This window comes from Astyanax mexicanus, chromosome 9, assembly GCF_023375975.1.
Source record: "Astyanax mexicanus isolate ESR-SI-001 chromosome 9, AstMex3_surface, whole genome shotgun sequence".
NCBI lineage: Eukaryota > Metazoa > Chordata > Actinopteri > Characiformes > Acestrorhamphidae > Astyanax > Astyanax mexicanus.
In genome coordinates this window covers 35,549,592-35,563,371 of record NC_064416.1, presented here as the reverse complement: position 1 = coordinate 35,563,371, position 13,780 = coordinate 35,549,592, and the positions used below count along the sequence as shown (strand labels likewise).

Genomic DNA, 13,780 nt, shown 5'->3' with positions numbered 1-13,780 from the left:
AAACCGAGTTGAAGTTACTTAAATTTATCTGAAATTAAATTTATTTTAAAAAAGCAAATGCAGAAAGTTGCAAATCTTTTTGAATGTAAATTTTATGCATCATTTTTTTCATATAATTGTAGAATACAAAGTGCTCCTATTTGCTCAGTGAAGCTAATAATAAGGACAGTAAAATAAGATGATGTGTGATATGTGACCATATTGCCCAGCCCTAACTAATAACCTCTGAAGATGTTCTCATGATGTGAAAACTCGTGTGTCTGTCTGTTTACTGGAACAGAACGCAGGCTCAGCCGGCCCCGGCATCCTCACGTGACCCTGTCTGACCCCTGGGGTGGACGCTCGGTGCCCCCTTTTTGACACGCACGCCTGCTCCCTCGGCTGCGCGGCTGTTATCACCCGCGTGTAACGAGAGAGTGGCGAGGACAAACGGCCTCTTTCATCCGCTCGGCCCGCTCACAATGGAGCTGTTGACATTTCTGCAGTGCGGAGAGACAGAGCAGGAGAGTGAGGGCAGCGCAGAACGTGACAGTGGTGAACGGCGGCTCGCTGTCTGGACTCACATGCTTATGGAGGGGGTCACACAGACCATACACAGACCCTTCTCTCGTACACACACTACGCAACCCAGCAACCCAACACACACCTGCTAACCGAGCTCAAGACAGAGATGGAGGGGGAGGTAGAGAGGGTGAGCTCAAAAAAGTGATCCTTTGTTTTAGAGATGAGAGTGATGTCACTGTTCATCAAACGAGCATTAATAAGAGAAACAGGGACGTGCCACGCATTAAATTTAGCATGACAAATGGGTGTTTGTAGCCTTGATTCTCTGAAGCATCTCATCGGTCTCAATCAGGGAGTGTTTACTTGTTTACTTTCAAAGAATAATAAAAACAATATTTCAATGTCAATTAGAATTAAATGACACGATGTCTGAGTGTGGCATGTGGACATCCTTCCTAGGGAATGAATGCCTTCAACTACTTTCCTGAACACACCCATTGCTGAACCCAGCTCTGTTCCAAAGTTTTTAAGTATGGGCTGTTGTGCTCAAATGCTGTGATTCATTTCTAGCAAACATGTCTTTTGTTACTGTGCCCAAATAATTCAGCTTTCAATTTATCTTTCTCTGAAGGCCCTCTTTGTGTGAGAGCCTTTTGGGTCTAGCCATGGTGATCCTACTCACTTCAACAATGAGAAAGGTCATGAGACACAATATTAGTTCCTGGTTATAGACATGTAGCATGTCAGTTTATTTGTACGGGAGGTTGAGCTTGAGAGTGTGTGAGGGAATCTCAGGTCACGTCAGGCTCTTCCAGCAGGTGCGCTCACACTGGGACTCTGTCCCTAATCTCTCCCAGTTTGGCTGTTGGCCCTGCGTGCTGACAGGGCTCCTGCAGGTCCATCATGTGCAGCACGGAAATGGATTAATACCCTTTTTCCACTTACATTGACCAGGCCTGGATTAGATGACTCCCTTGGGCTAAGAGGAGGCCAGCCAAATTAGTCTCATCATTCACACGTGTGACTGTGTGTGTGTGTGTTTTTTAGATGCCTTAGATGGCTAAAACCCAAGGTCTTGACATTGAGATGATCACCACAAATGCAGATCAGAGACTAAGCTGCTCTTAACCCTGACTTACCCTGTCTTGTTGCTGGTGAGAACATGGTGCTGGGTTTCTCCCAGTCTAAAGGGGGGCTGGTCACTGCAATGTGCAAAGAACCAGCTGGTACTGAAAGTGTGAATGATGTAAACTACAGGGGTTGGACAATGAAAGCCGTGGTTTTATGTTTTTTGGATATAATCCGGGTTAGCACCCAAACATCCCTTTCAGACAGCTTCCTCTTGCGTCCACAGTTAGTCCTGTTGGATGTGGTTGGTCCTTCTTGGTGGGATGCTGACATTACCCTGGATACCGTGGCTCTTGATGCATAACAAAGGCTCGCTGTCTTGGTCACAGTTGCTCCAGCAAGACATGCCCCAACAATTTGTCAAACTGCATAGTGTTCTAAAAACCTTATCAATGACTTTGAGGACATAGTACATTTATTCATCCAAACAACACTAACATGCCAAAAGTAATGGGAGAGCATACTCATATCAATTGTCCATTAAAACAGACAAGCAACTCCCCATTCAGTGCAGGGGTTTGGTTAGAACGTTTGCCTCCCAGCACTGGGGTCTTGGGTTCAAGTCCCTATATAGGTGGAGTTTTCATATTCTCACCTGGGTCTGTGTGGGTATCTTCCGGGCTGCTCTGTTTTCCTCCCACAGTCCAAAAACATGGAGATCAGGTAAATTGCGTAGTCTAAATTGCCCAGAAAAATAAGATACTCTAATGTACGTGTGCATGACTGTATGCCCAGATATGGATTCCAGTTGAGAGTGGTTGCCGGTTCTCACAAGCATGTTTTGATGAGTACTGAGTATAAATGGCTGCATTTAAAAAAAACATAATTTTTAAATATGTTCTTGGGTTTCTAGACAGGCACTATATAAGTGTAACTTCATGCATTCATATCCTACAGATCAGTGCAGTGTTCTTTAGCTTACATGAGATGTGACAAAAGTCATGGGACAAAATATTAAAAATAGTCCCATGTCCCAATCTCAAAAAATCCAAATACTTCAGCCTCTCCACTCTGCTCTCCATCTTTGTATGTGAGTCTGTTCCAGTAATCTGAAGGGAACCTGAGGTCATTCAGTCTGCGCCTGAGAAAGAGTGTGTTTGTGTGTGTGTGTGTGTGTGTGTGTGCTTGAGTTCTGTCTCTGGTAACATGGTTCACACACACTTATTCCCTCATTCTGCCTGGCTCACCTTTAGCTTCTCTGAATGTATTATGGCCTATGTCTCTATCTCTCACTCTCCGCCTTAACCACTGCTTTGAAATGTGTGTGTGTCTCTCTCTATCTGTCTAAAAATGTGTAAGAGCATCTACATCTTTTTCTAATTCTCTCAGTCTGCCTCTCTCTCTCTCTCTCTGTCTCAATGGGACACATGCTCTACCTCTGTCTATATCTAACTCTATCTCTCTTTTGAATGACACTGCCTTTTCCCCTCTCTCAATGTAACACAAGGCCAACCTCTCTCTCTACATGAGTCACTGCCTTTACCTCTGTCTATATCTAACTGTATCTCTCTCTCGAATGACACTGCCTCTACCTCTGCCTCTAACTCTCTCTTTCTTTCTCTCTCTCTCTCTCTCTCTCTCTCTCTCTCTCTCTCTCACTTTCTCTTGGTCATTCTCTCTCTAAATGTGTTACAGACTCTCTCTCATTCTCTCTCTGTCTCTCTCTCTGACAGGGTGTCTAATGATATATCTGTCAGTCAGAGCAGCTTGTCTGTCTCTCGTTAATGACGTTAATCTGTGGCTCTTTGCTAATTAGACGCTGCTGCCTACAGACATTCTCCTCTAACGAGGCCAGACTGCCTGTTTTCTGGACATGTGAGTGAACTCATTCTCAGCACAATTAGGCCCTGTTTACACTCAGCGTTAACATCCAATCAGCGTGATCTGACCGCACACTTGCCCTTTTTTAAAAGTGTACAGGATAGTACAGTAAACTTTCCAAATATCTAATAATAATAAATGACTCTAAACAAAACAATGTTAAATGTTAAAGCAGTGCAGCATCTTCATCGGGCCTGGCTCACTGTTGTTTTATATTAGACGTTTTATGAGACTAAATCTGTCTAATTATTCACCACCTTCTTTTGAGAGTTTCCTGTTCCACCTTAATTTTAGCAGTAGTGGTATTTTGACTCTTCTGGAGCAAATGCACATTTTAAGGTGGAATGGCAATTCTGAGTAGCACACACCTTTAGCCCTAATAAAGTCCACAAGTTATTGTTCACATTGATGCATGACACACACACAGTTCGGCATTATTGAATAACTGTCTACAACATGTGGGTAAAAGTATTGGGACACCTGCTCAATTATTATTATTTTCTAAAATTAAGGGTATTAAAAAAGTTTGTCCTACTTTTGTTTGGGTAACTGTCTCTACTGTCCAGAGAAGACCCTTTTGGGCCATCTCACCTCATCTTCAATTCTTATCTTCAACTCACCTCTTCCAACCACCATGTTCGATTCTGAGAGGTTTTAAACACCAGAAAGTCATATTCTATTCTATTGGAATTGCTTTTCTGCAGTGAGTGTGCATTTGCACATCTGTGTCAGGAATGAGTGCAACTTAAAGTAGCTGAATGCAATCATCATAAGGGGTGTCCAAAAATGTTTGCACATATACAGAGGCTGGACAATGAACACCTGTCATTTTAGTGTGTTTAGGTTTCGTGGCTAAATTGGAGCAGCCTGGTGGCCAATCCTCATTAACTGCACATTGCACCAGTAAGAGCAGAGTGTGAAGGTTTAATCAGCAGTGTAAGAGGACAGTTTTGCTCAAAGTATTGCAATGCACACAACATTATGTGTGACAAACCAGAGTTCAAAAGAGGACAATTATTCAGTAAGCCAATTAATTCTAATATTGAAACCCCATAGTTCTACTATAAATTCAGAATTTTCTTTTCGCTCAACTTCTTTGAGCACTTTTCCCAGCACATGCCAACCTTCTCTTCTGTCAGTGTTTGGGTTGAATCTGCCACTTCGATGTGCTACAGTTGATTTGATCCCACAGACTCCGAGTGATGTGCTGAAAGCCATGTCCATACTTTAGAGTGCCGTGCCCATTACCCATTTATCCACCAGCTCCCTGAGAGCCTTTTTCATCAAATCTCTAGAGAGCATGCCGCAGACATCACAGGGCTTATCTCAGGACACCAAAACATCACCCCCCCCCTTGCCTTGCCATCCCCAAAATCCCCCCTAAAAATCCAAGGCCATTCCAGGCTTCATTTCAGGAGACAAACCCGTGGTCCAGCCTGAAAGAGTCTGTCAGAGTCTGGTAGGACTTCCAGACATATGTAACATTAATATAGGCCATCTTCACGATCCATCACCCAGACGTTCCTACCATGAAGATGACACATTCATCCCACTCTCCCTGTCCTTCTCCCCCTTCTCCTCTAACTCCCTCTCTCTCTCTCTCTCTCTCTCTGGGGAGCATGGTTCATGTTTTAGTGGGTATGAATAAGAGCTGGCATGTCGGGCAAATATCAGACACATTTAGAGTATAAATATTATGAAGGCTACTTAGTTAATATGAGACGACACTGCTGGATGTAAATGTCATCAGAGGAATTTGCAGGATCACAGGTATGCTGACCCAGCCGCACTTGAGTGGCTGTGTGTGTGTGTGTGTGTGTGTGTGTGTGTGTATTGCGTGATGACATGGTTGAGAGGCTTTATTTGGGCTATTTATATTTTGAGGGATCCTTTATCACGCAAAGGAGTGTGGCTGAAGTGTTTTTGTCACAGTGCGAGTGTTTGTGTGTGTGTGTGTGTGTGTGCCTGCTAGATGGAATGTTTGAGCCTCAGTGAAAAAGGGAGCTGTTAAACTGTCATTCCAGTTGATGGCCCCGTCACCAGACCCGCCACTGCCTCGGCTCCATCAGTGCTGTCTGTCTCCCACTCTACACAACTCATCATGCACTGCCTTAAAAATGGACTGCCAAAAAAGTGACTTATACAGTGTGCAAAATACACAGAGGTAATTGAGGGGTCCCGCTCTTCAAGTGTTAAAAATGTAAGTGCTAAAAGTCTGTGAACCCTTTAGAAATTCTATAATTCTGCATAAATTTGACATGAACCATCATCAAACATAAAAAATCATTAAAGTAGATAACCAAATAGACCAAAATGTACAAATGAGACACTTTTAGTGTAATATTAGCTATTTATCTATTAAGCACACTGATCTTATATTGCATATCTGTGGAAATAGTATGTAAAGCAGGACATGAAAAAAAGTCAATAGCTTCATGTTTATCATGAGTCTAGGATATTATACTGGCAATTCTAGATATAGAGATGAAAATGGTGGCAATCACGTTTCCCTCATTGTAAAATAAAGAAGCACAGCATATCAGATACACTATGGGCTTATATATCTTACACCGTATGCAAGGCAAGTCATCATGATCATTGCTATCTTACACCCTGCCAGCAGTCTATTTTCATGATGTGTACCTGCATTGTTTAAATAGCGATGGAGCAAATATACAAATATATCTGCGCCGATATGGGTGGTGGTCTGGATATAAGGTGTGTTTAGGTAAATTTCTGGCTTATTGCTATTTTGGCAATGAAAAACACAGGTGCCCTACAGGCTGGTTTGAACCCTGACAACAGTTAACAGTCAGAAGTTAATTCCTATCATGGCAAGGCAGGTGATTTTGTTAGGAGCTTTGCCCCTTCTAAAATTAAAACAAAAAATAGAAGCACATGTCTGCCATTGATGACACGGATGTGCAAATCCAACTGTCATTCTCTATACTCTATACAGGCTCTATACTGTAGTGTTCTCTCTACAGCCTTTTCTTTCTTCATCTGTATTTTACTTAAATTAAGTCAAAGAGAAGACTAATTACAAGCCTATTTTATTTACCTGACTGCAGAATACTTTATAATAACTTTCATTAATATATTTTTAACTAATGATCAGTAGATGTGAACAAAGCATTAGTTCATCAGAATTTGAATATTAACATATGCTCACACATAAGTGTTGTGTGTGAGCATATGTTAATATTCAAATTCTGATGAACTAATGCTTTGTTAAATTAATAAATGCAAATTTAAAACTGGGCAAATATTTATCAATTGCAGTTCATGTTGCCAATGCGTTCATTACTATTTACCAATGTGATAGCAACTTTTTAGTTTCTTAAAATGTGAAAAATAACAGAAATTAATCATTAGTTAATGGTATATTAATGAAAGTTATTATAAAGTGTTACCAAAATACAAATAAAGGCATTAAACTAAAAGTTCTTTGTGTAATTAACTCCAAGTTTTCAGTAAATATTACTTAAAAACTTTAAGGCATTATATTCAATTTATCCAGGCTTACCCTGCAGAGCAGTGACTCAGGATCTAGTAGGACATCTCCATTGGCCAGAAGAAAAAGTTACTTCTTTACTTACTCTTTATTTAGGAAGAAACAAATGTAAGTAACATTTAAAGAAAGTAAATCAGTCCAAAACAGACACAGAAGTCAGAACTACATAAACAAGCTTGCCTCAAACTTTACATCTTTTTTGTAGAAGTCTGGACTGTCCAAAATCTGCTGTCTTTTTCTTGACCTTTGCCACGACCCTTGTTCATGCATACAGTTGCTCCAGGCATTGTTATTGCTAGCACTGTGTCAGCCACGTTTAAAGGATTAGCCTCCACATTGTCTCCCACGAGGCAATTTCATTGTAGTGCTAACATTAGCCCTGGGTTTAAAAACACAGAGAAAAACATTTGGCAGCAGATGGGTAACAGTGGAGGATCTCTTTATCCCCCATAAGATCAAACAGGCCAGAGTATTCATGTATGCAAATATGTCATATCTGTGAAGCTCCTCAGATGGGTCTTTGAAGTCTTTGTGTATGCATATGTGTGTGTATTCGTGTGTGTGTGTGTGTGTTCAGGGCTTCCTCCAGGCCCAGTGATATGAATATCCCTGTGCTATAACCTGCAGTATTAAAGAGCAGGCTGATGCCAGGCTTTGAAATGGACCGCAGCATGCTAATTCTCCTGAGAGCATGCGGGCCCTCCAAATCAAAGATGAGCGCGGGGCTTTTCATCAGATTTGGAGGACGTTCGGATTTGATAATTCGCTCGCTCAGGTTGAAGCCGTTACCCTGTGCATTTAAAAACAGCTGGTTAGCCCGGCTGCTGCTCGTGTGCTCGGGGTTATAACAACATCTGCTTCCTCAGGGAGGAGCTGGATCGTGCTCACAGAGAGCAGCTGAAGGAGCTGAAGGACGTGTTCAGAAGGAGACTGGAGGCCGCTGATGTGGAGAGGTCAAAGGTAAGAGGTGTTTTTAATATGGATGAGCCTATTTTTTAGCGAGGGAATCTACTGTTGCACTGACTGGAGCACATTAAATTATTATTCTTGCACATTTGCACATTTATATTATGCTTCTGTTGTCATCTTTTTCACCATCTTCATCTTTATCTTATTCTTAGTTTGTATTGACAAAACAAATACATTTGAACACTCAACCAGCAAACTGGAGTACCACAGAAACCACTTAGAAACAATGGAACATTCATCTGAGACACCCCAGCAACCACCTGGGATACCATGGCAACTATCTAGGAACATCCTAGCAGCTACTAAGCACCATCATGACTGAAGTGCCATAGCAATCTCCTTAGCCACACTGTAGCACTCATCTAATGTCCATTTAGCTACACCCTAGCAATCACCTGGGATACCATATTATACCATAACTATCTAGGAACATCCTAGTAGCTGCTAAGCAACATCATGACATCTGCCTGAAATGCCATAGCAGCTACACCCTAGCAACCACCTGGGATACCATAGCATACCATAACTATCTAGGAACATCCTAGCAGCTACTAAGCACCATTGTGACACCTGCCTGAAATGCCATTGCAATAACCATATCCACATAGACACACTGTAGCACCCATCTAATGTCTAGACCATTTTAGATGAATATTCATGAGCGCAGGAAGTGACGTAGATGTTCCTAGGACACTTCCGTTTTGCTGTAAACAGCGTTCAAAACAGCGGATGTAATTTAATTTAAACCTGCCCTTACACACTGTTCCACAGCCACAATAACTGCTGCAACATGACTGCAAACTTCATCTAATCTGAGAGTCACAAACACTGAAAATCAGGTCATTACCAGCAGATTCTCAATTTCCTTTAACAAGTAAACTATGGAGGACCAAGTATAAGTAGAAGTATAAATAAATAAATGCACATATACATGTATAAATAAATAAATGTATAAATAAATAAATGTTGAAATAAATATATTAATAAATGCACATATAAATGAATGAATAAATAAATAAATATGTATATAAATAAATACATGCATAAACAATTGTATAGGTAAATAGATAAATGAATAATTACATTTCTTATTTATATATTTATTTATTTATTCCTTTATATGTGCATTTATTTATTTCAATATTTATGTTTTTTTTTTCATTTATGTATTTATTCATTTATTTATTTTTTTCTTTATTTATTTATTATTTTAACATTTCTACATTTATTTATTGATTTATTTTCACATTTCCCCATATGTATTTATTTATTTATTTACCTATACAATTATTTATACGTGTATTTTTTTATTTATATATTTATTTATTTATTTATTTATTTATTTAGATATTTATATATTTCAACATTAATTGCATTTATTTATTTATACTTATGTCATTTTTGGTCCTTCTTAGTAAACACGCCTGCTTTCGTTTTTCACACTGTTAACCTGCCATACAGTTACAGTGTCCGCTCACAACTTCTCCCTCCTTCTTATCTATAAATCATGCAGAGTACGTGTTGGATAGCGTTTGACTTGCTACAACCTCACCATACACTATAGTGATGCCCTCTCTACTATAGGAACAAATATTCCCAACTTTTCCACTGGGAAAGTAATTATAAGCGTCCAAACTGCGGTGCGCTTTCACTGCCTGTCTGGTGTAAACAAACTCCGTTTCAACAAGGTAGTGATTCACATCTGGGTAGGTCACCTCTGGCAAGCGTTTTAAATCAGAGGAAAAAAAGTCCCTCTTGAATCCTTATCAAAAGGATCAGGAGAAGAGGTTTGATCACTTTTTACTAATTTCTGACTATAGCGTGTTTGTTCTGTGTTCGGGAGCGAAATATGCGCTCTCATTTTGACAGCTGTATACTTGAAAATAGCGCCACCGGAAGCGTCGAAGGAACAGACATGCGCAGTAGCTTTGTTATTGTTTTCCCTCATTGAAATGGTCTATAATTAACTACACCCTAGCAACCACCTAGGATACCATAGCATACAATAACTATCTAGAACATCATATCTGCTACTAAGCAACATCATGACATCTGCTTAAAACGCCATTGTAGCTACACCTTAGCAACCACCTGGGATACCATAGCATACCATGACTATCTAGGAACATCCTAGCAGCTACTAAGCAACATTGTGACATCGGCCCAAAATGCCATTGCAATCACAATAGCCACATAGACACACTGTAGCACCCATCTAATCTCTATTTAGCTACACCCTAGCAACCACCCAGGATACCATAGCATAGCATAACTATCTAGGAACATCATATCAGCTACTAAGCAACATAATGACATCTGCCTGAAATGCCATAGCAATCACCATAACCACATAGACACACTGTAGCACTAAGCAACTAAGCAACATCATGACATCTGCCTAAAATGCCATAGCAGCTACACCCTAGCAACCACCTGGGATACCATAGCATACCATAACTATCTAGGAACATCCTAGCAGCTACTAAGCAACATCATGACATCTGCCTGAAATGCCATAGCAATCACCATAGCCACATAGACACACTGTAGCATCCATCTAATGTCTATTTAGCTACACACTAGCAACCACCTAGGATACCATAGCATACAATAACTATCTAGGAACATCATATCAGCTACTAATCAACATCATGACATCTGCCTGAAATGCCATAGCAATCACCATAGCCACATAGACACACTATAGCACACATCTAATGTCCATTTAGCTACACCCTAGTAACCACCTAGAATACCATAGCATACAATAACTATCTGGGATACTATATTATACCATAACTATCTAGGAACATCCTAGCAGCTACTAAGCAACATCATGACATCTGCCTGAAATACCATAGCAATCACCATAGCCACATAGACACACTGTAGCACCCATCGGATGTCTATTTAGCTACACCCTAGCAACCCCCTAGGATACCATAGCATACAATAACTATCTAGAAACCTCCTAGCAGCTACTAAGCAACATTGTGACATCTGCCTGAAATGCCATAGCAATCACCATAGCCACATAGACACACTGTAGCACACATCTAATGTCCATTTAGCTACACCCTAGCAACCACCTAGAATACCATAGCATACCATAACTACATCCTAGCAGCTACTAAGCAACGTTGTGACACGGCCTAAAATGCCATAGCAATCACCATAGACACATAGACACACCATAGCACCCATCCACCTAGGATACCATAGGAACCACATAGAGACACCATACCAGCCACCTAGTAACCACTGGGCAGGTCAGCAGCACCATAGCAAACATCTACCAACACCATACAACCATAATAACCATCTGGAATATCATTGCAATATTTCATTAACAGAAAATTATTTTGCTTCTACCTTAAACTCTAGTTTAGATCGTTATGTGTAACTTTAAATTTACTTGGAATGCAAAAATTCCAATTCCAGACACGCATGACTTCTTATATACAAATACTACATGATGAAAGAAGCAGGGTTTTTACCAGACTAAAAGATGATAGCAGCGCATTCCAAATAATCCTCTCTCAAACAGAGAGGCACAGCAACAGAACACCTTGGAATCCTAATAAAGAGGCGTTCAGAAAGGTCTTGAAGTTGTCCTCAATGCACTAGGGTCATCCTGCCCTTGTAGCTCAACCCAAAAATCATGAGTTATTTCAGTATCTTGGCAGGGCAGGATGACCCAGATCACTCAGACTCTGGAACCTATTTGGGTTTATGCTAATCTCAGGTTAGCCATGAAAAGCACAGGCGGATATCATGTGGCTTTACAGCAGTTTGATGTTTGATGAAATTTGTCTGTAACAGAGAGAAATGACCCAGTTGTAGGTATACAGTGATTTACTGCTCATTGGATTGTTTATATGTAAGAATATTGTCCTTAAATAGATTCAAATAATTATTAAAATAATGATATATTAAAACTGAGTTGTTTTAATGCACTACTGACATGCTAAAAGTCATGGGATAGCAGAACATAAATCTTGTACATCTTAAAGTGTTACCTCATAGGGTGGCTTAGAAATGCTCACGCCTGGAGTGAGAGGTGTTATCTTGTGAGTGAGACTGAACACTGGCCAGTGTTCTCATAGCAAGGTGATGTGATATACCTAGTTGAGGTAAAGGTAAGGTGCAACTCTCACCAACTTAAAAACAATATATTGACAATTGCACCTTTTTTTTTTATTTGGTCTCATTTAATTTATGTGAGATAGCTGTATTATCAGTGAAAGTCAATAACATGTTATATGTGAACCAAATACATCTAAGGGGTCCAACAAAATATTTTTTACATTGTGCCTACCTCATTTGTGTAGTTCAGTCAGTTATTAACCAGTATCACAGTTGACCAATATTTGATAAGTTGATTTTACTTATTACAATTTGGGAAATCAGTTGCCTTAAAAAAAAGGAAATAAATATAACTGTTATTTTCATGCTACGTTTATTTAATGTCTACTATTTAGGTGTAAAATGCAACGTGTTGATAACTTATTTTACTAAAAGGTAGTATAACCAAAGTTAATATAACTAATGGTTCCTGGCATTGTTTATTTGCCTAATGGGTCTCCCAACACTAATTAATAGCAATAGTTTAATTTCACTAGATACAAGAATCAAGGAATCACTTAAATAGAACCTGTCTGACAACAGGAAGCCGCTAAAAGATCTAAAAAAAAACACATTAAGCCACAATCTGACGAAATTCAAAAACAAATGAGAAAACAAAGTCAGTGATCATTTATCAGTCTGGAAAAAGTTACAAAGTCATTTCTAAGGCTTTGGGACTTCAGTGTACCACAGTGAAACCAATCATTTCTAAAATGGAAAAAAACACTTGTAAACCTTCCTAATAGTGGCCGGCCGACCGAAATTATTCCAAAAGGGCATGGACGACTCATCCAGGAGGTCACAGAAGAGCCCAGAGCAACATTTAAAAGAACTGCACTTCATTCTCATATGTCTGAGTTAATGCCAGTGTTAATGATTCTAAAATAGGAAAGAGTCTGATGGAAAATGGTATCTTTGGGAGAGTTCCAGGACAAAAAACACTGCTGACCAAAAAGAACACAACGACCCATCTCACATTTACCAACAAACATCTTGAGGATCCCCAGGACTTATGTTTAGGGGGAAATTTTTTTTACACAGGGCTAGATTGGTTTGGGTAGTTTTTTTCCTTTAATAAATAAAATGATCATTTATAAAAGGTAAAATTCTATTAAATTCAGGTTATCTTTATCTGATATAAATATTTGTTTGATAATCTAAAAAAAATCAGTAGGAAAAAAAAGCAAAAACAAAAGAAATCTGTAGGGGGCAAATACTTTTTCACGCCTCAGTAAATGTGGCTAATGTTGAATACATTTTGGGCCATAACACATTATTTAAAACCACAGTATTTTGATGCTAACAAAACTAAAAGTGTTTTATACTATACACTTATGTGTGTATGTGTGTATAACAGCGGTATAAATTTAATTGACTTGAATTTAATTGAGTACAAGTTCAAAGGGTATTTCTATTAAATGACTGGCCAACAGGGCTGCTATAATGCTTTTATAAAGCCTTCAATTAAATAGCAGAAGAAACGCCACAAAGACAGGATAATCCACCCACTGCACACAAGCAGACTCACACCCCTGCTGTCCAGAGCTTCATTTTATTTGTTTTATTTTTATAATTTGTATTTTGTGTGGAGGCAGTTGAGGTCTGCCCTCGGCACGGCAGCTGCTTTAAGAGGAATGCCTTTCGATTCTGCCCAAAAATCCCACTGACTTCCTGTAGCTGACACGGACCTCCGCTCCCAGCCAAACAGTCACACACACA

The 13,780-nt window shown here is 39.6% G+C and overlaps 1 protein-coding gene across 1 annotated transcript in view; it reads left to right on the top strand.

Moving 5' to 3' along the window:
• The window catches only part of lekr1 (leucine, glutamate and lysine rich 1), a 156,180-nt gene that overhangs the window by 126,453 nt on the left and 15,947 nt on the right, over nt 1-13,780 (top strand). The window contains exon 10 of the mRNA XM_022679792.2: nt 7,834-7,927. Within this exon, the coding sequence (XP_022535513.2) occupies nt 7,834-7,927 (94 nt within the window). The remainder of the gene's footprint in view (nt 1-7,833; nt 7,928-13,780) is intronic.